Source organism: Rhinatrema bivittatum, chromosome 18, assembly GCF_901001135.1.
Source record: "Rhinatrema bivittatum chromosome 18, aRhiBiv1.1, whole genome shotgun sequence".
Lineage (NCBI taxonomy): Eukaryota > Metazoa > Chordata > Amphibia > Gymnophiona > Rhinatrematidae > Rhinatrema > Rhinatrema bivittatum.
Genome location: NC_042632.1, coordinates 41,934,493 through 41,959,282, shown reverse-complemented (window position 1 = coordinate 41,959,282; position 24,790 = coordinate 41,934,493). Strand labels below are relative to the sequence as shown.

The window sequence follows — 24,790 nt, the reverse complement described above, 5'->3', positions numbered from 1 at the left end:
TGAATAGCTAACTGGAAGAATTATGTTCAGTAAAGACCAAATAACTGAGACTTGATAATTCTGTGAGGTTAAGATTATTTATTTAGATTTTTTATATTCTGCTTTTCACACTTTTTTCAGCATTTAAAAGCAGATTACATTCAGGTACTGAAGGTATTTATTTATTTGCTTATTTTATTTCGTTCTGTTTCTTTATAGTCCACCTTTAGGATGTGAAGCTCTCATTTTTTCATTTCGGACTTTTTTCAATTTGTTCCATGTTTTTTTCGGTTTGATTAATGCTATTTTCAGTTCAGGTCATTTGCCAAAATGAAAAATGTATTAAACATAAAAAAAACCCCAAACAAACAAACATTGAATTGATGATAAAAAAAAAAAAAAAAAGGCATCCAGTGGCCCTGCCTGGACATAAGAACATAAGAAAATGCCATATTGGGTCAGACCAAGGGTCCATCAAGCCCAGCATCCTGTTTCCAACAGTGGCCAATCCAGGCCATAAGAACCTGGCAAGTACCCAAAAACTAAGTCTATTCCATGTAACCATTGCCAATGGCAGTGGACCTTCTTGAGCCTTCTCTAAGCTGCCCAGAACCAGGACTTGGTGCCTCCCCTGTTTAAAAGTGCCAGGGTTGTGGAGCTCTCACCCTGGCCTCCACTTATTCCTTCCCAAATCCTGATTGCAAAAGGGTGAGAGTGATAGCGCTTCCTTCCTCCTGGCTCCTGGTGCTTTAAAAAATGGCACCGTCAGCCTCCAGATCGTGCTATTTTGAAAGTGCTGGGAGCCAGGAAAGAGCTGCCTTTTTGAAGCCAGGATCCAGGAAGGAGATATGTGGATGCTGGGGTGGGAGCTTCCTAGCCCCGGCTCTTTTAAACAAGAGGGACCCTGACCCAGCTGGGCCTGGCTCCAGGGCAAGCTGGATTTGTTTTTTTTTGACCCAGGGAAGGCCAACCAGAGCCCCCAGAGGCCCATTTTTTTTATTTACAAAAATGCCACAAATACGAAAATACCCCAACATTTTCTGGTAGTTTCATAGATGGCTATTTTCAATTTATTCCATTTGGAAGGTATCAAAACTGGCCTCATTCATTGCATTTTTTGACATTTGTTAAAAATGGATGTACATCTTTAGTTCTGATTGGCCATTTGCTGCACTCTGCAGTGCAAGATAAACATTTGCCATTGCACCCAACTGCAGCAACATCTGTGACTTCTGCCTGTGAGATTTCAATTCCATTTAAAGAGCAGACTTAATCAGCAGAGGGCCCTATAAAAACTTTCCCTTCTTTCCCTGAGGCACTGTTTGTTTTCTGATAATGACATCACCCCTCTTTCTCCGTGCTGTTTGCAGGATGATCACCCACCAAAGTGCTGGTGAAAGTCACAAATCTGACTTCTGTGACATCCTGTGCGCATGAGCTTCCCCTCCGGAACTTCCAACACAAACTTTGTGTCGTCATTGTTTTGAGGACTTTGTCATTTGTGCTTCAGTTTAGAGAGCTTGGATTAATGTGAGTGCCGGCCAATAAAGCCTGGAGTTAATGGTTGTCGTCACTTATATCGCTGCAGTTGTTTCTCCCGTCCCTGATTAAAGCGTGACATTGCAAGGTTTGTGAAGTCAATACTTGTTCCCTAGTCTTCAGTATTTGGCATGACCATGGCCTGGATGCACAAACTGCAGACTGGACCTGCCCACGGGGCCTTCCTGAATTTAAATGTCACGTTGTAACACCTTTTTTTTTTTTTTTTGGGGGGGGGGGGGGTGGAGTGGGGGTGGTGGAGGTAAAGGCATGAGATGTAGGGTTCATAGATATGAATAAAGATTTTTATTTTTTGTTTTAAAGTTCCAGTGCATGTTAAGGGATGCAAAAACCGATTCCCGAGCCCAGCAGGAGCAGGGGACGCTGCAGATGCAATGATCAGAACCTCGTCCTCAACCCTTCCTGACTCGGAGGGGAGCCTTGGGCTTTGCCCGGCCGTGACAGCTACTGGCCGGGCTCGGGGTGCATGCCTATGGGGATCCCTGTGACCCCCCCTGACCGAAGAACTGTGACTGCAGTGGCTGGGCCACAGATAGGGGGGTAGAGATAGCATAAGCCGGTGCCCCTTTAGCTTGAAGAGTTTTGCTAATAAGTAGGAAAAGAAGGAGAGGGCTAATACTTCATAAATCATTTTCTAACTGCCCAGCGTTCATTTGTAACCATTACCACGTACGACAGCTTCCTAGCTGGCAGGCTCAGCAGAGAGGTCAGTGAGGGAATTGGGGATGCTTGGTCAAAACAGTGAGTCCCAACCAAGGGCTAAGGGGACATTGGCACAGCGGGGTGGGTGAATCTTGCACCACAGCTGTCCCAAGGGTGAGAGAAGGAAGCACTTCAGTTTTTAATCTCGCCTGACTTGCATCTCACACCAGCACCAATCTCACTACGAATAAAAAAAAAATATATATATATATACACAGAATTGTCTTTTTTTTTTGTGAAGCTGGAGGGGAAATCTGTATTTTTCTAGGAATTAATTGATGTAGTTTGCAAATGTGATATTACACATTCTTTGAGTAATAAATTTCATTGGAGATTTTTTTTTTTTAAATTTTGCTCATTTTCAAATTTGTTGAACTGTGGTGTGGGGAAACGCAGTGATTGTGTTTATCTTGCTTTTCATTAGTTTAACATTTTCTCCTAATTCTTTAAAGCAGTAACTAGGTGCTCTTAATGATAATTTTGCACAGAAGAAACAAAAATAAATTAAAGAATTTTTTTTTCATTTTTTTTTTTCAACAGCTTCCTCCTGCTCTTTTTAGTTTCCAGCCCCAGCTGGCAGTGAGGCTGCTACTGAGGCTTCAGCTCCATGAGCTTTCCCTTATCTCCCCGTTTTTATAACCCTTCCCACCCTCTCATTCGGCCCAGCCATTGCTGCAGCAGTCTGTAGCCAGAGGCCACTAGTCATAGCTCCCTCCAGCGGAAACCATTCTGCCCCCTGCGAGTGGGTGTTGCTGTTGTGCCGTGGGTGTTACTGTTGTGCCGTGGTGAGTGGGTGTTGCTGTTGTACCGTGGCTAGGACTCTTTTCCTCTCGAGCATGCCCGGCCCCGCTGGCATGAGGAGCAGAGGATGGGGCTCAGGAATTAAACCTGGCTCCCCCACTCTCGCCAACACATAACCTCATCAGAAACGTTTTATAACGTAAATATCTGAAACAGTAACTAGAAGTGCTGAATGTTGGGTATGAATTAAGAGCCCCAAATTTCTTAAAAATACTTGTCATTTCTAGTACCTGCAACAGCTAAAAAAAATGGCTGACACAGTTTAGCAAAGGATATGGAGTGATAGGAAGTAGGTTTTCGTTTGTGAAAATGTTAATTTCTCTGTATTTGGGTACTTATCATTGTTCAACTCACAGGCTCCATTATTTATAGATGCCATGAAGATTCTGCCACATAAATTGTTCCTGAATTTTGCATTTCAGCTCTGTCAGAGTAGATATTTTAAGCATTACAAGTCAACAGTTTTTCTCATCCCTCTGAATCTGTTTCTTTAAGGGATGCAAGTCGGCAGGGTCAGCTGTTTGGCCCCTACTTTCTGGAAAGCTCTGAAGAACTCTGCTAAAACTCTAGGGTACAAACTGGGTTCCCCAAAGACTAAGGAGAACTGAGAGACTTTGCCACATAAGGGCCTGTTTCAGGCTCCAGGCACCAGCTGACAGGGCCGTCTTTGCCTCCCAACAGATGGTGCGGCTTCCTATTTCAGCAAAGCAATCCACTGCAATGGGGGACACAGGAGCTGCTCTCTGGCTTCAGCCAACATTCCAAATTGAGAGGGCATCTCAGGGGAAGAGGGATCCGATGGCCATGCCCTTCATAGCTTGGAGACTAATGATGATATGCTGACAGGAAAGCCATCAAAGATTCATTTCTAAAGTGTCAGATCCTGAGCTCTCTACACTTTGTTTTTCTTAGCTGGGATTTATGTCCTATTTGCTTGTCTCTTTAAACCCATTCTTGGCATCAGTTCAAAGTCTTCTCCTAGTGGCAAATAGTTGTCAAGGTTCAAGACGTCCAAACCTTCACTGATGTTCATTCTGCACCCCTTGAGTCAGGTTGTTGCACGTTTTGGAGATGTAAAGGCTTACCCAAGTGTATAGACACACATAATGATATTTGCAAATAAATTACGCATCTACACTTCCATAAGACTGACATAGCTGTGCGAATGCAGATTCGTGAAAACTTTTAAAGTATCCTGTTGCCTTTGAACTTTGGAGACAAATAAAGATGGAAACATGCTCACTGAATTGCATACAGATTCATACACAAGTACACACATGTGCATGCACACGTACAATAGCAGGACATACATACAATAGGCAAATGTATGCATATATAGTAGGGATGTGAATCGTGTCCTCGATCGTCTTAACGATCGATTTCGGCTGGGAGGGGGAGGGAATCGTATTGTTGCCGTTTGGGGGGGTAAAATATCGTGAAAAATCGTGAAAAATCGAAAAATCTCAAAACTGGCACATTAAAACCCCCTAAAACCCACCCCCGACCCTTTAAATTAAATCCCCTACCCTCCCGAACCCCCCCCCCCCAAATGACTTAAATAACCTGCGGGTCCAGCGGCGGTCCGGAACGGCAGCGGTCCGGAACGGGCTCCTGCTCCTGAATCTTGTTGTCTTCAGCCGGCGCCATTTTCCAAAATGGCGCCGAAAAATGGCGGCGGCCATAGACGAACACGATTGGACGGCAGGAGGTCCTTCCGGACCCCCGCTGGACTTTTGGCAAGTCTCGTGGGGGTCAGGAGGCCCCCCACAAGCTGGCCAAAAGTTCCTGGAGGTCCAGCGGGGGTCAGGGAGCGATTTCCCGCCGCGAATCGTTTTCGTACGGAAAATGGCGCCGGCCATACGCGTATGGCCGGCGCCATTTTTGGTACGGAAAATGGCGCCGGCAGGAGATCGACTGCAGGAGGTCGTTCAGCGAGGGTTCCGGCGCCTCGCTGAACAACCTCCTGCAGTCGATCTCCTGCCGGCGCCATTTTCCGTACGAAAACGATTCGCGGCGGGAAATCGCTCCCTGACCCCCGCTGGACCTCCAGGAACTTTTGGCCAGCTTGTGGGGGGCCTCCTGACCCCCACGAGACTTGCCAAAAGTCCAGCGGGGGTCCGGAAGGACCTCCTGCCGTCCAATCGTGTTCGTCTATGGCCGCCGCCATTTTTCGGTGCCATTTTGGAAAATGGCGCCGGCTGAAGACAACAAGATTCAGGAGCAGGAGCCCGTTCCGGACCGCTGCCGTTCCGGACCGCCGCTGGACCCGCAGGTTATTTAAGTCATTTGGGGGGGGTTCGGGAGGGTGGGGGATTTAATTTAAAGGGTCGGGGGTGGGTTTTAGGGGGTTTTAGTGTGCCGGCTCACGATTCTAACGATTTATAACGATAAATCGTTAGAATCTCTATTGTATTGTGTTCCATAACGGTTTAAGACGATATTAAAATTATCGGACGATAATTTTAATCGTCCTAAAACGATTCACATCCCTAATATATAGTGCTTTTACAATTGCTTGCAAGTTTGGTAACATGGCCAACTGTGGCTTAGGAAAACAGCCAAGGGAAAAGGCAGATTCTGGCTGTTCCTTAGGTGCAGTTTATTTACAGTGAGAAAACCAAAATCAAACAGTACAGCTCACCTTAACTTCCGGTAACCTACAGACCTTTAAAGGTAGCAGGTCTTAGCATAGGATGGGTTTCTGCCTGCTCCCTGGAGGGGGGGGGGTGCTTGTTTAGCCATTCCAGGAACTCTGGTGAGGGGCTCCCCCCTTCCTCCAGGATTCCTTGTGGCTCTGGATTTTAAGGAAGACCAGGTAAGACAGCTGTGCCTGGTCTTTTAAGGTAGTCTGAGAGAGTTTTCTATATACTCCTCACAGCAAGCTGCACCCAATCAATGCATACATACAGTATATTTTAGAATATATGCATACATATTCATGAATGCACATACATTTAAGCATGCAAAAACATCAACAGTGCACATACTTAGATCATAAACCCCTCACAGTTCTACCACACCCATGCTTGTGACACTTCCAGGCTTTAGAATGAATGTAGGCTCTCACTGAAGAGTTTTCTTTGATTCTCATTTCCTGTCTTCACAAAAAGTCCACCTTTGGGCATCGTTTCCCGTGGCTTGAATAATGTACATTCATGCAGTGACAGTCATTGTCTTCACTGTAGAGCTGGAATAATGATGTCCTTCCACTAGCTGTAAGGCACTGAGATACTGAAGGGTAATCTGTCAAACCTCCCCTCCCCAACTCAAGTATAGCATAATATTCAGCCCAGAGACTAACCTAAGAAAATACAAGATGGGAATGGAGAGTGGGGGACTGGCCATTGGGAGAAAATAAGAGTTTGAGCAGCTAAGAAATTTAGGAGAGGTGCTTAATTTTAAACTGAACATCTATTTATTTTTAGGTGGGGGAACCATGTGAATTCACATTAGTAAATCATAGATTTTGTCAGGGCCGGTCGCTCTAGTCACGTGGTCTGCCGAGCGCGGCCGTGACAGAGCCGTGCTCAGTAGACCACATGTTATCTCCTGAGCCGGCCTGGGTGGCGAATCCCCGAGCTGGTCATCATCGGGAATCTGCCCTGGATTTTGTATAAGTTTGTTGAGGGGGATATAGAGCATACATTGTCTTATGGCTTTTTATTCAAGCTTTTAACGACAGCAAAGGTTAAGCGAACTTGGCATCATTCTTTTTTACACGCATTTACATACACTTGAACTATGCTATGACAAATTGGATTGTTATGTTTTTATTTGTTTTTTTACAACTATCTGTTAATTTTTATTGTTTATTTTTAATACTATAATAAGAATAGAGTTTACTTTAAAATATTGAGTTTTATGTTTAACATTTTAATTGTACCAAATTTTTATTATTACTTTATCTTACACTTTTTTATTTTATATGTAATGTAATTGCTGTAAACCGATGTGACTGTAATTTCCAAACACCGGTATAGAAAAATTTAACAAATAAATAAATAAATGTATCTTAAGTGGCATGAGTGTCCTATTTATTTATTTATTTATTTATTTACTTAGGTGTTTTATATACCGTCGTTCCAAAAGAAGATCACAATGGTTTACAAAATTAGCGTTAATATTCATGGTCAGCATTCATACACTGTGTCAACATTCATGTTCTGGGTCAACATCACAGCAACTACATATTCTGGTTCATATTCATACACGTTCTAGGGCAACACAACAGGGCTTTAGCAAGAGTGCAATTCTCAGATATATTGCAAATATGACAGTGCTGGACATCAGCGCCATGGAGCAAGAGCCACTAGGACTGGCACATCACTGAGTTAGATGTGTTAATGACTGGACTCTGATTTTTGCCCTTCTGTGCCTGTTGGAGTTTTGAATTGTCAAAAATGCACCCTTGCAAGGTATTTTTACATGGTTTCTCTCAGTAGACTTCAGTGATTTCCTTATTATTAATATAAAAAATTATTCTTTAGCGATAAAAAGTAATATTTTGGGGGGAGGGAAATGTCACCCAGTCGCTCATTAGCGAATCAACGGTACTTTTTAAAAATAAGTTTGCAAACAGGTTCAAACCAACAAGAAAGTTTGTTGAATTAGTTTGTGGGCTTTTTTTTTTTTCTTAAAAACAAAATACCCTACAGATTCCTTGAAAATAGCGACTCTGTGACAGCACTTGAGCAGATTTCCCTAATTCAATGAAGGGCGCACAGTTTTCATGAGCTAATCCCAAATGTGTTTCGTGAACTTCTTATTCAACTATCACTGATGACTTCTTTGTTGACCTTTAATTTTCTATATCCAAGTGGACCAATGCATTGTGTGATTCTGATGTGCCAGACATTTGCAAAAAATAAGTGTTTTATCTGGGCTAAATCCTTTTACTTCACCCCGAGCATCAACTTCCTTCAAATGAGGTGCACATTTGCAGGATGGGCCCTCTACGGGCACCAGTTTTTAACCAATGCATATTGTAATAGCCCATATGCAGTAAGTCTGCGATGGTGCCAGCATGAGCGTAATCTGTGCATTGTACAATTCTGCCGCTAATAATTTTTTCTATCTTTCTTTTTTTTCTGCAGATTCTTCCTGAAATTTTTTCTCAAATGTAACCAAAATTGCCTAAAAAATGCAGGAAATCCTCGAGACATGCGACGATTTCAGGTCAGTGCGTCTCATGCTCAAATCTTTTCTACCCTTAAAGCCAACAGGCTTAGCTGACGCTCAGTCCAGAGAGCCTGTGCTCTGGTTTGAGGGTCTGCTGTTTGAAGTCTGGAGCCATCAGAAATTAGCAGCAAGTGTCTGAATATGAGGGCAGTGGGGAGGAGGAGCCTTGAGGATAGCAGCCCCCTGGGGAGAAGCGAGGATGTGAAGGATTGGCATAAGGAGTGGAATCTCAATGCATTTAAATTTTGATTTAGTTTAAGTTAATCATATCGGAGAGAAAACATTTGCCTGGAGGTGGTGACCCCTTTAAAAAAAAAAAAGTCTTCATGGGGTTCTGTATGTGGTAAATCTGAGGTGACAGCTGCTGCCGTCCCATGCACCCTCCTCATATTCCCCAGTGATTCGGAAATAGAAAAACATTTTTACTTCTCGCTCCTGGGTAGATGGGAAGCTTTAGGGGTAGGGAGTGGGAGAGCAGTCTGGGCAGGCCGCAGTGAAAACTCTAATGGCATATGCCTGTAGAGTAATATCGTGATGCCGTGTCCACGTGTGAAAGAAGATATCAACCCCTCCCAGGTCTGTCTAATTCTAGTGAATTGTGAATGACTGCACTACTCTCCCCTGACCGCCATAACAGAGCTGGAGAAATCCTTTATGTGCAACATCAGAGACCGAGATGTTTTCAAAGTCAGACTTTAAGCAAGAGCAAACAGCTCTGTGCCGAGCCCATACTTCACTAATGCCGCTAAGGTTCAGATTGTAAAAAGCAGAGGTCTGTGAGTCCTAAGCTCATTATCCTGCTTCGGTTGTCACGTGTACTTTTGTTTGGGGAAAAAACGGCATTCCAACATCTATTTTATCTGCGGCAATGCCGAGCGCCCACTGATAGTGATACAAGTTATTTTTCCAATTCTCAGGAGTCCCCATGTGATATGTCCCATGATAACTGGAATAACTGTGTCTGCTCTCCTTTATCAGAATTATTTACTCATCTTTGACTAAATAGTGGCTTTCAATCCAAAGCAATTTCCTTTTGAGGCTGACAGCGCCTGTTGGCATCTGCCTTAACCTATGGTTGGGAAGGGTCAGGAGGGACACACTTTGAACTATGGGAAGCACGCAAGAAAGAAATTAAAAAGAAATTGTAAAAGTAAGATATTTTATTGCAGTAAATAACTTTATTAACTCTAGTGAACGTGAAATTAATTGGTGACTTCTAAATTACCACTGTACGTTGAACTTATAGAATTCTGCTTACTTGACACTTTAAAACGAAAATAGCAATCTACTTCATTCACTTGACCTGAACTGGGCTTATAATTATAAGTGTATAAACCAATTTTCAGTTCTTTCCCTCCAAAAAGTTCCTTTAAGCCTGGGGTGGTCCATATTAATGAGTTGTGAGCTTTGAATCTGTGAATCCATAGTCGTGTAGAAAGATGCCTTTCACTGAGCCACTGCGTGCACCTTTTTTTGCTGCTTCTGGAAAGTTATCCCAGTGTTTCCAGAGGCATTCATTGTTACATATGCTGGTCCCAATGCTTCAGTGCACAGGCAGAAACTGGACAAATAAGGGTTCTGATTGTAAGGAGCTTGCGAGGGCCTGGATGGGTTGGGATAGCAATGCCTCCTCATCTTGGTGGAGAGGAACAGACTAATTGGCATCCACTGTCCATGGAAGTCTCCCACATTGCACCCTCCAGCTGGGGAACACCCCATGTGCTAAGAGCACTGATACAGTGCTAGAACAACTGGAAAAATGAGCAAGATCACCGATGGGTAATGAGCGTTGTAGGCATGGCATTTCATGATAGTAGGGAGACCATTAAAAACACTCGCACGTGCACTCAACCATGTCTGAAAAGTGTAGCCCTGCACATCCTGTATGAATGGAGAAGGCCTCCCAACTCTTCTCTTCTCGATACCTCTGCACACTGCCGAATCTCCCAGCTCCCCAGTGAGACCCGGGCTTAATATTCATATGGAAATCCCTTTGTATGTCTCCCACTGAAGAGCAGTCAGGAGCCTGTGTAAGTGACTGGCTGGGACACAGGGAAGGTTGTTGATCTCTTGACTTGTAAAGACATTCTGTCAAACCAGCCTGGCTTCGCAGCGGTTGAGCCTTTCAGTGGTGTAAACAGAGACTGCTTAATTACACAGGTCATGTCAATTAGCGTGACCTTAGCATTTTCAAGAAATTAATCACTTTCAGCCGAGCAGTAGCGCTCCTCATACTTTCATACGGTGCACTATTAATTCTGCCTGAAAATCTATTCGGCGGCTGTATGTCAGGATTTATCCACCCCCCACCCCTCCGTCTGACTCCATCCCCTCTATATGCTGGTGGGTTGTTTTTTTTTTCTTGAACTTGTTGCTCTGCTGTTAAAAGCAACTGCCTTCCTGAAATAGAGCAGCATGGTCCTGCTTGCCGCAGTACATTGCTGACGGCTGTTGGTTTCACTTATTGCAGTGCCAAGCTCATGGAAAAAAAAAAAAAAAGTCACACGACTTAAAGACAGCACTAATGAGCCAGCGCCTCTCCTGACCGTGACCCCAGAAAGACTTGATCCCGGCAGCGCCGGTTACGAACGTCTGTTACTGGGACACCGCGAGACAGCCGGGGCTTAAATTGTACCAAGACGCGCTTTCGCTGCAAGCCTGCTCACGCGACGGAAAACCATGGGTCATGAATCAGAGATAATTTGAGATGGAGCAGGCTGAAGTTTCAGGAATGGAAAAAAAAATAAGAAGAAGGAGGAGTGGGGAAATACGGGAAAAGGGGAATGAAGGACAAAAGAAAGAATAGGGCGTAGAGTGGTCCAGACAGTAAGGCAACAATGGACGGAGAAAACAGTGCCGAGTTTATGATAAGGACTGGGTGGTTGTAGAAAGTAGGGGTTTCTTGTAGAAGAAAGGCAGAGAAATTGGTTTTGTTCCAAACTGAAATTGGGCCCCCCACTTAATTTACAGATTCATCCCCTCCCCCTTTTATGTTGCACAGTCTAAAGGAAAATTCAGAGAGTGAGCTTGAAACCACAACAGTCACTGCAAGAGAAAAGGATCTGGAGCTCACCAAGGCCTGTGACCATCTGGAGAGATGCCCCCTTCCTCACCTCCACCCCATCGGTGTGTCACTGACCGGAGAGATACCCCTCGCCGCACTTACTGACCAGGGAATTACCTCCTACCTGTGCTCAGCGATAGATTAAGGGGGGAGGCGCGTGGGGTTCTGAGCACAGAGGGTGGAGGGACCATACGGAGTCGGTTTAAGGGTAACATGCAACGGGAGTAGGTAGGGTGCCGCCTGCAGCCCAAGGCATCCTTAATCCATCCCTGTTTGCGCTTCACTGATTGGGGAGACACTCCTGCTGGTGCGAGTCTAACCTCCCTCCGCCCCCTCCTGCCTGTGCTCTATTAACTGTACAAATAATCCTGAGTTTTACTGGGAAACTTTCCAGTCTCCTTTCCTTCATCAGTTTTATTTTGTTGGACTCTCATTGCAGCCCTTCCTGAAGAGTTTAGATTAAATAATGCATGCCCCGGGAGAGACTTGCATTGCAGTTTGACGTGCTGAAGGGCTGTAAATGGCAAAGTGTGCCAGTCACTATAGAAGAATTAAAAACAGGCGAGCCGATATGCAGTAAAAAGGAAGTTATTCACCGCAATGGGTGTAGCTCAGGAAAAGAATGAACCTCAGAGATTCGGCAGGTGTGTGCGTTAGCCATCCAGCCCTTTTGCTGGTGGCATGTGGTGACACGTTACTACTGTCTGTATTAAGGAGACCCCCTTGGCTGGTATCTCACAGCAGCGGTGCCAAAGACTTGTAACCCCCCCCCCCCCCCCCCCCCCCCCCCCCCCCCACCAGTGCCTCAGAGTGGCACTGCCACCAACAAACAGGGCAAGTAGGCCTCACTGCATTTGGCCTGGGTCAAGTGGGCAGGCAGCATCACTATCGCCAAGGCCCGAGTAGCACTGCTGAACACATACGATATCTCAAATTTAATATTCCATGACATGCCGAGTTGCAAAAAGAATTGGGTTTCAATTTGTGTTCTAGAGGGTTGACCTGAGATTCAGGTTTACAAAAAAAAATACAAACCAAATAGTGACAATTATTGCTGGATGACCACTTCCAAGCTCAGAACCATTTTATTTATTTATTTATTTAACTTTGACGTTTTATATACCATCGTTCCAAATGAAGATCACAATCATTTTATATTTGCTTACCTCGAATCAAAACTGCATTTTGTAGTCAAAATTTGGAAAGGTTCGAGATTTGGCGGGCCCAGCTGGCCCCACACTTACGTGAATATGTCAGCAGCTCGTTAATCGTGAATTAGTTTGCCGTGCGCCTTTCCTTCTGTGCCGGTCTGGGTTTTCTTGTCGGTGTTACACTGCCTAGGTGACACCTCTTGTGTTTTTATCTTAGTCCGTCAGTCCATTTCATCCTTAAATGCCTTTATGTCCTAGCCATGTAAAGCCAGAGAAGAATGCACTGTTTTTGTATTAAATGCTGTTCAACTTGGTCTAGAATGTGCCAGGCAATTTTAATGATTTTTTTTTCATGATGCAGTTCTTAGCCTGAAGAGTTTGCAGATTTCCTATCTAGACCATTTCTTTGAGATGTGTTTGCTGCCTTTGTTTGCAGGGACATGAGTAGATTGCCTCAGTGAAAAAGGCTCGCTTTCTGCATCAGAAAACACAGAGTGTGCAAAAAATTATGCAGGGGAGTACATCTCCATGGGGCAAAGCCAATTGCCAAACAACTCTCCTTCCTCCCCCCATCTCCCATGCCAGTCCAAATGCCTTTTTTGCTCAGTAATTTTGCAGAACTGAGGCCTAAAAGAATAAAGCATATTTTAGAAGACTGAGCAAATCTGTTATGCTGGGTCCAGCAGGCCCATAAGATATATTCTGTGTGGATAGGCAGATCAAGAGAATCAACAATTTCTGCATTTCTAACCATTAAAATCAGGCTCTGTTAGGATTCCTTTTTTATTTTCCAGTTGTCTCTCCTGCTAGTGACTGGGAAACCTGACAAAACCGATAGGGTAGGCCTAGACCTAGAACACGGGGCTTCCAATCAAGAAGACCCCCACGGTGATTTTTGTTTGCTACTGAGATTTTAAAGTCGTGCTTCACCTCCCTGTGCTGCAGCTTAACTCCATGCCCTCATGAAATCTTTCTCCAGCACTGGTTTCTGATCAGCATGCGACCTGCAGAATACAGTAATTTGGCAAGTAATAAATGCAATAAATACATAGAAATTAAATTAAAGAAATCAGGGATGGGGTGGAAAACTGGGACCAGATCCTGTGGTGCCTTGGGGATGGGTTGGTACAGGTGCACTACTGATAACATCTTTTGTGCTGAGATCTTCTAAACATGTAACTTACACAGCTCTACTGCACCATCAGTTCTGTATAAAATACTAAATTATTGTAGTTAGAAGAATAACTCATAATGCTAGCAACTGCATTTTGAGGAGTGTGGGTTGCTTTTATGCTTGGCAGCTTCCTTTTTCTTCATTGGTTTCCAGCTCATTTAGAACCTCCCTTCATTTGTAGCTACCCAAAGTGGAGATGGGATGGGGAGGTTCCTTCATTATTATTCTTTGTCACCTCCATTCCCCTCCCCCTGGCCCAGTTAGCCCAGTCAGTGCAGTAACAGTCCATTGGCTAAGAGGCGATTCTCTCCAGAACCCGGTACAAGTGCGATCTTGAAACCAGCCAGAAGGTGTCGCTGCAGGGCAATGGCTGAGACATCCTCAGCCTCTGCTGGCCCAAAGATCCGGAGACGGGCTCAGGAGCCGAACCCAGTTTCCTATGCAACAGCACATGGTGCTGCCGTTCTGCCAGAATGATGGACTTTTAAAAATAGACAGAGGTTTACTTAAAAAAAAAAAAACTATTTAAACAAACATAAAAAGTAATAAACGCTACACACTAAATAATTGAAAATTAAAACAAAAATGTGAGAACTGTTTTGTTGCTATGCCTCTTTTGCAAGAAAGTAAGTAAATGTACTGGAAAATTCTTGGAAATGCACAAAGAATATTGCAGACTAAGAAAATCAGGACCTACTTAATGTTTAATTTGATTTTATATTCTTTTAATTGACTCCAGCATCAATGGCATCTATGTTGCTAGCTTAGAAGGGACATATTATTATTTTAAGGCTATCATTTGGAATTTGACATTTCCAACTTGGTTTCCCTCCTCTAGTGTAAATCTAAAAGAACGTCTCTATTTACAGAATCCTTCCTTGGCTTTGTTAGTCATCTCACGGGCTCCGGAAACGCTATGAATCGTTTATTTTACATTTAATATTCCCCGTTTAAAAAAAAAAAAAAAAAGAAAACAATCTGGCACAGAATGACATTCCAGATAAATTATGTCAAATGTCTTCAGCTGCAGAAAGTGTAATTTATATCATGGGAAGGGGGGAAAAAAGTCTTTTTTGTTTGTTTCATTTTGGCTAATAGTTAAATGAAAATGCTAGGAGATATATATATATTTTTAGCATCAGCGTTTTGTGATTTTTTTTTTTTTTTTTTTAGGATTGCACTAGAAATAGGTGACATGCAAATTCTGCCCATTGTTTCCTAATGTGAGACAGAACTGTAAAAAAGAGACGGGTTTTAGCGGAACGTTGAGCAGTTCGGAAGACTGTACAAAAAAATCATCATCTTATTCAGATCTGTGTTTTGAAAATGTGCTCCAATTAGGATCAGCAGAAGAATCCAGAACCTCGGGGATAAGTTGTGCCAGACATTTTTATTTTATTTTCTGTCCCACTGGGTGCAGAGTAAGTGGCAGTGCTCATTGTTGTAAGGTGATTAAGATTAGAAATATCAGATTGCAGAAGATAAAACTGGCCAAGAACTTGCTGATCAAATATTTTTTTAAAAGATCACATGGAGGGCCTGCCCGACGGCTTGGTGGCAGTGCAGTGTACTGCCATGCGGAGGGATCTCGGTTAGATTCCTGGTGCCTGTCTTTGGCTTCCTGGGCTGGCCAGGGCTGGGGTTGCTGCAGGGGGGCAGCATCGCAGCCCTTGAGGGGTGGGAGGGGCAAGGAGTTGCAGCCATTGTGCAACAGCGACACCTAGTGGGTTGGATGGTAGGGCCCATGATTGCAGGGTTCTTCTGGAAGGAGTCCCAGTGCATGGTCCTCGATCAAGAACCTTCACTACAGTGACTGGGTAAGTGAGCTGCCGGGGGTGGGGAGGGAGGGAATATAAAAATAGGAAGAAAAGAAATCCCCATGTAGTGGTAAAATCCCCAAGGCTCATTGTACCAGATCCCAGCCCCAGTTCTGACTGAGCCGGAACAGAAGGAAACTTGCCTCCACCCCCACCAAAAAAAAAGAAGAAAATATGACAATGGAGAAATTAACCTGGGTGAGACTGCACAAAGAGGACAAATATCATGAAATCCAATTCTCCTTTCAAGGATTCTGTTGGGGAGCAGAAACGTACAAACCTGTCAAGCCGCACATTTTTCCTGAAATATTGGAATTTTCAGAATTTTGAATTTAGCCACATAAATTTGCTGATGGGTTTGAGCTTTTATTTAAGAAAAAAAAAAAAGTTTTTTGTGATAAGAGTAGGGTCTGAGAGATGCGGTTGGAGAGCAGAGATGTCTGTGGGGTATGGAGGGGTTGGCGGCAGATGAATTGGTATGACCACCTTGGACATCACTTCTGGCAGATTATCTCCTCCGCACCACTCCTGCCTCCCCCCCCCCCCCTCCCCTTGCTCTTCACCCTTACAGTAGAGGGGGGATTCGATTCCTGCAGATTCTCTCTGGGCCCCACGCCATCTTAGAGTCTGCCCCCATCTAGCAAAGATCTGTAGTGCACTTTAAAACTGTCAAATGACTTCCTCGTTAACTAACCTGATATTTTTGTCATTTTCCGTTGATGAGCCTGTTTGTCATTTTACCATATTTCACTGCTTTATGGCTTTTGCCTTAAGGATGAAATCGTATAAACCTTTTATAAGGCCATTTACCATCAGGGGTAATTCACCTTTATCTATAAAGTGTCGAAATCCAGAAAAACATTACTGGGTTTTTTTTTTTAATGCTAACAAGAAAGCAGGAAACATTGATCCTATCGCTGGTGACCTGCAGCTAGCTGGTGACCCCCAGTCGGATTCTCTGCAGATTGTGTGCTGCTGATGAAAAGTGGGGAGCAGACAGAGATCTGGGGTGATGATGGAGGACAAGGTGGTGTAGATTAGGGATGTGCGCTTAGGACTGAGCTCTCAGATCCAGCAGCTTTCGGGTTCAAATCCCCGTGCTGAGGTTGACTCTGTGAACTCAGGACAGCTCAGTTTTACCATTCTGCCCTTCGTTTCAGCCCGGCTGTACATGGATAGTAATACAACCATGGAGTGTGACAACAGATTAAAGCTGTAGGGTCCATCTAGTCTTCCTGTTCATCTCTGGCTTTCCCTTCACTCCTTTGCAGGTAGGGGATCCCTTGTGCCTGCCCCGGCCTTTCTGGAATTCGGTTACTGTTTTATGCCTCCACCACCTTCACTGGGAGGCTGTTTCATTCATCTACCACCCTTTCTGTAGAGAAGCATTTTCTGAGGTTATTCCCTTACTCCCTTTAGAGCCTCATTTCATGACTTCTTGTTCTAGAATTTCCTTTCCACTGAAAAATAAAAACATTGCTGTCACCCAAAGGCTTTCCTGCAGTGTCCTTTTACCAAAGCAATTGGGCAGTACCTTCCCAAAGGTGGCTGCATGCATTTGTTTCCAAAACTATGTGCTTGTAAAATGCATGGATTTTTCTTATGTATATTTCATAGTAACATAGTAAGGACAGCAGACAAAAGACCAAGTGGGCCATCCAGTCTGCCCAGCAAATTGCTCGTGGTAGTAACTGCCGCTCCGTGCAGATTACCCCCATGCCTTCTGTTATGAAGTTGTAACTGCTGTTGCATGCAGTTATCCCCATGCCTTCCATTAAGGTTAGTACTTGCCACTCCATGCAGGTTATCCCCATGTTTCTGTTAAGGGTAATAACGTCCGCTCCGTGCAGGTTACCCCCATGTTTCTGTTAAGGGCAATAACTGCCGCTCCATGCAGGTTACCCACAGGCACCCCTTTCTTCATTTCATCATCTAGCCTGTAGGGATCCACAGTGTTTATCTCATGTCCTAAGCACAAACATTCAGGTATTTCTCAGCTCCAGAGCTCTTATAAACTAAGTTTGTACCCAAGGCAATGGAGGGTGAAGTAACTTGCTCAAAGTGACAAGGAGCATCAGTAGGAGAAGCAGAATTTAAACCCTGGCTTCCCTGCTGCTCAGACCACCGCTCTAACCTCTAGGCTACTCCGGTTTGGATGAAGAGATGCGATGTAAATCCATATTATCCCACCTAGATCTTTCTGGAAGCCATTTATGCCCCAGCGGGACAGTGAAAAGGGTAGAAGTGCGTTCAGGACTGCATTCTTGACATCATTATTTGACTAGACTCAGACGAGGTGGCCTCTCTCTCTCTCTCTCTCCTCAGAGCCGAGGTGCCGCCGTGCCCCATTGGTTGCAAAATGCTTTGCATCTTCAGAAAGCTAAAGCCTCTCAAAGCTGAGAACAATTAAAGCAAAGAGAATGGGACAAGGAGAATTCCACCAAATAAATCCAAAATCCCTTCCTTGTGTGTGTGTGTGGGGGGGGGGGGGGGGGGGGAGAGGGGAAGGGGGCACTGCTTACATCGTTAGGAGAGCAGATCTGTTAGACCCTAGTGCCATTGTCTTTCATTTCTCAAGTGAGGTGATTCTAATTAAATTAATCTGCATGTCAGTCTATCGGTGATCAATCAAAGGGGCCGAGGTCCCCCTTTGCGGCAGTGCGCTCACGGCTGACAGGGGCTGATAATGGAGGAAGAAATAAACTGTCGAGTAAAGTTAATTAGTCAACATAATAGGTGGATTAAACAGGAGCTGGCTGATTGCTGCTTCACATGTGGAAGCATGAGGAAGGAGCCGAAACTGCAATTAACAGACAATTATTATATTTGGATGTAGGAGAGCGCATGAATAAACATCTCTCTGCGGGTTTCTTTTAATCCTGTTCCTGTTAATGTAAGGAGAAGTGTAGGTCATTTCATCCTATTGTTTTAGTCAAAGTTCTGGAAAACAACACATGCCTTTCCGAGTCAATTTGCCAGTCAAAAGTGCCATCTAGTAAGAGACAAGCCTGAAGTTCTGGTGTATCTTGGTTGGGGGCATAGGTGGGTGAGGGCGGACTGGAAAGAGAACAGGCTCCACAGCATCTTTATGGAAGGCTACTCGCAAACTCTCGGAATCCTTGGATGGCCTTATCGATCTGGCCTGGAGAATTGACCGTCGCCTCCAGCAATGGGCCAGGGAGCTCTGTTACCTGTGCAGGCAGCTCACGTTAGCTCCCAAGTTCCAGCACTCCATTTCTCCATCTCCAGCATCAGCAGCAGTCCGGGCTCGTCCCAAGGAGCTGATGCAGTTCGGCCAGGGATAACCTCCCCCGAGGAGAGGCAGCAACGCCACCAGATGGGGCCTATTTTTATTGTGCTGGGACCAGGCACAGGCTCGCACAGTGCCCAGTGAAGCCAGAAAACTACTGAGCCTAGGATCTGCTGGGGAGGTGATCCTAGGCTTCATAACCCCAGCTCCTCAACTGGTCCTCCCGGTGACCATTTCTGTGAATACCCAAGAGTTTACCACCCAGGTCTTGGTTGACTCTGGCTCCGAAGGGAATTTCATAATTCAAACCCTCGTCGACCACTTGAAGCTTTCTGTTATTCCAAGGAAGACACCCTTGATCATTTCCTCTATCCATGGAGATCTGCTGCCTTGCCGGATTACCCTCACCACAGCCCCTTTGACCATATGAACCGGTCTTCTGCATGTGGAGCGCTTTGTCTTCCATGTTATTGATAAAGCAGTGTACCCCATTGTACTGGGCCTCTCATGGTTACAACTCCATTCTCCACAGTTTGACTGGGCCACAATACAACTCTCCCGCTGGAGCTCCTACTGCCACAACTCCTGCCTACAGCGAGTGGAATCATCACTTTGCTGCCAATGGTGACTACCCTTGTGGGGCTCCCCCTTTCAGTAGTCTGACTATGTTGATTTCTTCTCCAAAACGGAGGCAGAGTCTCTGCCCTCCCACAGGGTCTATGACTGTGACATTGACCTGCTGCCTAATTCCGAGCCACCTCGGAATTGAGTTTATCCATCATCCATCCAAGAGACCAAAGCCATGACTAAATATATCAAGGAAAACTTCATCCAGGGTTTCATCCAGCCATCTACCTCCTCGGCAGGGCTGCCTTCTTCTTTGTCTCTAAGAAAGATGGATCATTGCACTCATGCATTGACTACCGAGGGCTAAATGTAATTATGAAGAAAGATCGGTACCCATTGCTGTACATTTCAGAACTATTCAATCATCTCCAGGGATCCAGAGTCTTCATTAAACTGGACCTCCGAGGGGCTTAAACCTGATTCAGATTTGGCCCGTAGATGAGTGTAAGACGGCATTCAGTACACAAGATGGGCATTACGAGGACCTTGTAATGCCTTTCGGTTTATGTAATGCCCCTGCAGGGTTTCATAAAATGATGAATGAAATATTCTGAGACCTCCTTTACATCTGTGACATTGTATATCACACTTGAATGCTCATCAAGTTCGCTGGTCCTTGTTTTTTGCACATTTCAACTTTGAACTAAGGTATCATTCAGCCAACAAGAACATTAGAGCTGATGGCCTTTCACAGTCCTTCCTGGCAGAGGACACTCCAGAACTTCCTAGACATATTATTGACCCAGCCTGGAACCTCCTGACCACCACCATGACTGTTCCTCCATGGAAGTCAGTGGTCTTCGCAAACTCAGAGAAAAGGCACTAAGATGGTCCCATGTCTCCCATGTCACAGATCACCCCGGACAGGCATGAACTCTCGCTGTGATCCAGCAGTACTACTGGTGGCTCAGATGCAAAGAGATGTCCAAGCCTATGTGGACCCCTGTCGCCCCCAGGGGTTCTGGGGGCTGTTACAGCTGTTGCCAGCCCCCAGGAAACCCTGGACCCACATGTCCACCAAGTTTATAGTTGACCTCCCTCTTTCTAATGGCTGCACAATCATTTGGGTCATAGACGACAGCTTCTCAAAAATGGCTCATTTCATTCCACTTCCTGGACTCTCCATGGCGCCGAAGCTGACTTGCCTATTCACACACCACATATTTTGTCTGCACGGCCTACTCAAACACATTGTCTCTGACTGAGGGACCCAGTTCACAGCCAAATACCGGTGCTCTCTTTGCAAAATGTTCAACATTTCCTTGGACTATTAAACAGTATACCACCCCCCAAGCAAATGGCCAGTCCAAATGGACCAACTGCATGCTGAAGAATCTTCTCAGAACTTATGTCAACAATCAGCAAGATAACTAGGCTTCTCTCCTCTTATCCATGGGTAGGATCTAACACAGAAATCACTGTTGGCAGTTCCTCTGTCTGTCTTCATTTACAAAATCAACAGCTCATACAACCACTTCAGAGCCATCTCTTGAGGGATCTTTTCCGGTGAAACACAAGAGCTCTTGTGCAGTTTTTTTCCCTTTAAGAATATTTTTTGAAAGGCTAATAAATTGTATTAAAATGGATAATAGTGCTAGCTGCTGCTGCTGTTGTATGGATACTTGTGATTGAACATGGCATCAGATACCTTGGAAGCCAAAGCCTCATGTCATCAATAACTTATTTTGGTGAAGCTGCACAGGCAAATGCTTATTATGAGAAACTGCCACATGTAGCCTTTTCCAGCTGCAAAGATGTCTGTCTGTCGGGGGGGGGGGGGGGGGGGAGGGACTTCCTATGCTATGTGCTTTTCTTGGTGAAATACATCCTTCACGTCTTGTCTTGTGCTTCCATTCCAGGTCGTGGTCTCCACAACGGTCAGCGTGGACGGGCATGTCCTGGCAGTGTCAGACAACATGTTTGTACACAACAACTCGAAGCATGGGCGGAGGGCTCGGAGGCTTGACCCCTCTGAAGGTACGCCCTCTTATCTGGAACATGGTAGGCAAATCAATTTTCATTGGTTGGCGTTTGTTGCTTTAAATGTGGAATGTAGCTTGGGACTTCTAGAATTGTTCGCTCCCCATCACAGCTGGAGGAAATCTCTTATTACAGATTGGGTTCTCCACTAGGGCCCTGGATTGAAAAGACTATCTTCAGACCCCATCATTGTGTACCTTGATCCCTACTGAATGGAATTTCACAGATAAAGTGGCCTGAAGGCAGTACTCCTAGATAACACCATGCACAATATTAGGGATTTCCTGTTTTGTTTTATTTCATTTTTAAAATGAAACAAAAAGAAAAACAAACTAGCTGTCATTCATTTTTGTTCGTTCCATTAAAAAAAAAAAAAAAGAAAAGAAAAAGATAGTCACTACTGTCAAAAACACACCCTTGGTCCTCCCAACCTTGATCCTCCCCGCCTCAGAACTTTCTTACCTCTTTCTTCAGGGGGCAGCAGTGATCTCTGGTCACTCCTGCCTCACTGCAGCTGCTGTCGCAGATGGTGCTGGCAGACCAAGGCCGGCACTATTGTTCATTTTTTGCCTGGCTAGCGCTATTTTGTTTGGCAAAAAATTTACGACAGCAGCCTTAGTCCACTGATAACATTTGCAATGGCGGCAGTTGCGGGACAGGAGTGACTGTTGAAGAAATTTTTAACAAGAGGGTAAGAGAGGGCTGGGAAGGGGGGGACTGGGGGAGGGCCCAGGATCAGGGTTAATTTTGGTTGCAGACCTGACAGGTTTTACTTTTGTTTTGTTTCATTTTGCTTCATTTTTTTTTTTAATTCCATGTGTTTGTTTTTTCCATCTCAAAGAAACAAAAAGAAATTAAATGAACAACAAATGAAAAGAAAAAAGTTGAAACAAAATAAAAAAATAGCCGTGCACACCCCTACAGAATATCAACCAACCTGTTCCTTAACTCTCCTCCAGTGAGTGGTCTTACCTCCTGGGTCTCCTATTCTTGTTCTAACATAATTAATCTTTTATATTTTTATCCTGCTCTTCCCTGCTTTTTAAACGTTTCCTTCCCAGAGTTCACACATCAGCTGTTCATCCAGTGTTCAAGTTTAAGTTTATTGGTGGTACACATGCATGGGGTCCTGATGATGAGCAGTAATTCATTTTGAGAAGCGAAAGAGATATGAAGTAGGAAGAATGTTGAGAAACTTTAAACACTAACAGCTCTTAAGGAATAAAATATAAATCAGGAGCGAAATGGATTTGTTTGCTTTCAAAAGCGTAAACAATAATAGCTTCCTAATTAAGAAAATAAGAACTAGTTGAAAAGGGGGCTATACCTGGTTTCTTTTGTTTTTATTGCTTATTGAATTATACCAATGCTTTGCTGCTACTTTGCTAGGGATTGGATGATAAAATTAAAATATCCATTCAGTCACACTGGGGCCTTTAACATTTTTGTGTGTTTTGCTGGCTTGATTCTTCAGTATGACAGTGCACTCATCTCCAGTATTTAGGATAATCTGATTTGTATCCAGATAATAAATTAACCCTGATTTGTATCCAGATAATCTTAAAAGCAGAAGGTCCTCACCTGAGCTAAAAAAGTCTAACTTATCCCTATCAATTAAAAAGCAGAATGAAAATACAAACAAAAAACAAAGTTTGAAATGTTTGTATGCTAATGCCAGGAGTCTAAGAAGTTAGATGGGAGAATTAGAATGTATAGCAGTGAATGATGACATAGACTTAATTGGCATCTCAGAGACATGGTGGAAGGAGGACAACCAATGGGACAGTGCTATACCGGGGTACAAATTATATTGCAATGACAGTGAAGAGCACCCAGGAGGCGGTGTGGCACTTTATGTCCGGGATGGCATAGAGTCCAACAGGATAAACATCCTGCATGAGACTAAATGCACAATTGAGTCTTTATGGGTAGAAATCCCTTGAGTGTCGGGGAAGACTATTGTGATAGGAGTATACTACCATCCACCTGGTCAAGATGGTGAGACTGACAGTGAAATGGTAAGAGAAATTAGGGAAGCTAACCAAATTGGTAGTGCGGTAATAATGGGAGACTTTGATTACCCCAATATTGACTGGGTAAATGTATCATCGGTACATGCTAGAGATATAAAGTTCCTGGATGGAATAAATGACATTTTTATGGAGCAATTGGTTCAGGAACCAACAAGAGAGGGAGCAATTTTAGATCTAATTCTCAGTGGAGCACAGGATTTGGTGAGAGAGGTAACGGTGGTAGGGCCGCTTGTCAATAGTGATCATAATATGATCAAATTTGAATTAATGACTGGAAGGGGGACAGTAAGCAATCCATGGCTCTCGTGCTAAACTTTCAAAAGGGAAACTTTGATAAAATGAGAAAAATTGTAAGAAAAAAACTGAAAGGAGCAGCTACAAAGGTAAAAAGTGTGCAAGAGGCGAGGTCATTGTTTAAAAATACCATCCTAGATGCACAGTCCAGATGTATTCCACACATTAAAAAAGGTGGAAAGAAGGCAAAACGATTACCGGCATGGTTAAAAGGGGAGGTGAAAGAAGCTATTTTAGTCAAAAGATCTTCATTCAAAAATTGGAAGAATGATCCAACAGAAGAAAATAGGATAATGCATAAGCATTGGCAAGTTAAAGTTAAGACATTGATAAGACAGGCTAAGAGAGAATTTGAAAAGAAGTTGTCCTTAGAGGCAAAAACTCACAGTAAAAACTTTTAGAAATATACTCGAAGCAGAAAGCCTGTGAGGGAGTCAGTTGGACCATTAGATGATCTAGGGGTTAAAGGGGCACTTAGAGAAGATAAGGCTATCGTGGAAAGATTACATGATTTCTTTGCTTCGGTGTTTACTGAAGAGGATGTTGGGGAGGTACCCGTACTGGAGAAAGTTTTCATGGGTAATGATTCAAATGGACTAAACCAAATCACGGTGAACCTAGAAAATGTGGTAGGCCTGATTGACAAACTGAAGAGTAGTAAATCACCTGGACCTGATGGTATACACACCAGAGTTCTGAAGGAACTAAAAAAAATGAAATTTCAGACCTATTAGTAAAAATTTGTAACCTATCATTAAAATCGTCTATTGTACCTGAAGACTGGAGGATAGCTAATGTAACCCAATATTAAAAAGGGCTCCAGGGGTGATCCGGGAAACTACAGACTGGTTAGCCTAACTTCAGTGCCAGGAAAATTGTGGAAAGTGTTCTAACATCAAAATCACAGAACATATAGAAAGACATGGTTTAATGGAACAAAGTCAGCATGGCTTTACCCAAGGCAAGTCTTGTCTCACAAAACTGCTTCACTTTTTTGAAGGAGTTAATAAACATGTGGATAAAGGTGAACCGGTAGATGTAGTGTACTTGGATTTTCAGAAGGCATTTGACAAAGTTCCTCATGAGAGGCTTCTAGGAAAAGTAAAAAGTCATGGGATAGGTGGCGATGTCCTTTCGTGGATTACAAACTGGCTAAAAGACAGGAAACAGAGTAGGATTA

General features: G+C 44.0%; 1 protein-coding gene across 6 annotated transcripts in view; it reads left to right on the top strand.

Annotated features, from left to right (window-relative positions):
• The window catches only part of EBF1 (EBF transcription factor 1), a 486,294-nt gene that overhangs the window by 295,402 nt on the left and 166,102 nt on the right, over positions 1-24,790 (top strand). For 4 of the 6 annotated variants that reach the window (XM_029583770.1, XM_029583767.1, XM_029583771.1 and 1 more), the window contains exons 7-8: positions 8,136-8,217; positions 21,163-21,304. In XM_029583770.1, the coding sequence (XP_029439630.1) occupies positions 8,136-8,217; positions 21,163-21,304 (224 nt within the window). The remainder of the gene's footprint in view (positions 1-8,135; positions 8,218-21,162; positions 21,305-24,790) is intronic. The other 2 variants (XM_029583772.1, XM_029583769.1) reach the window with 1 other exon arrangement.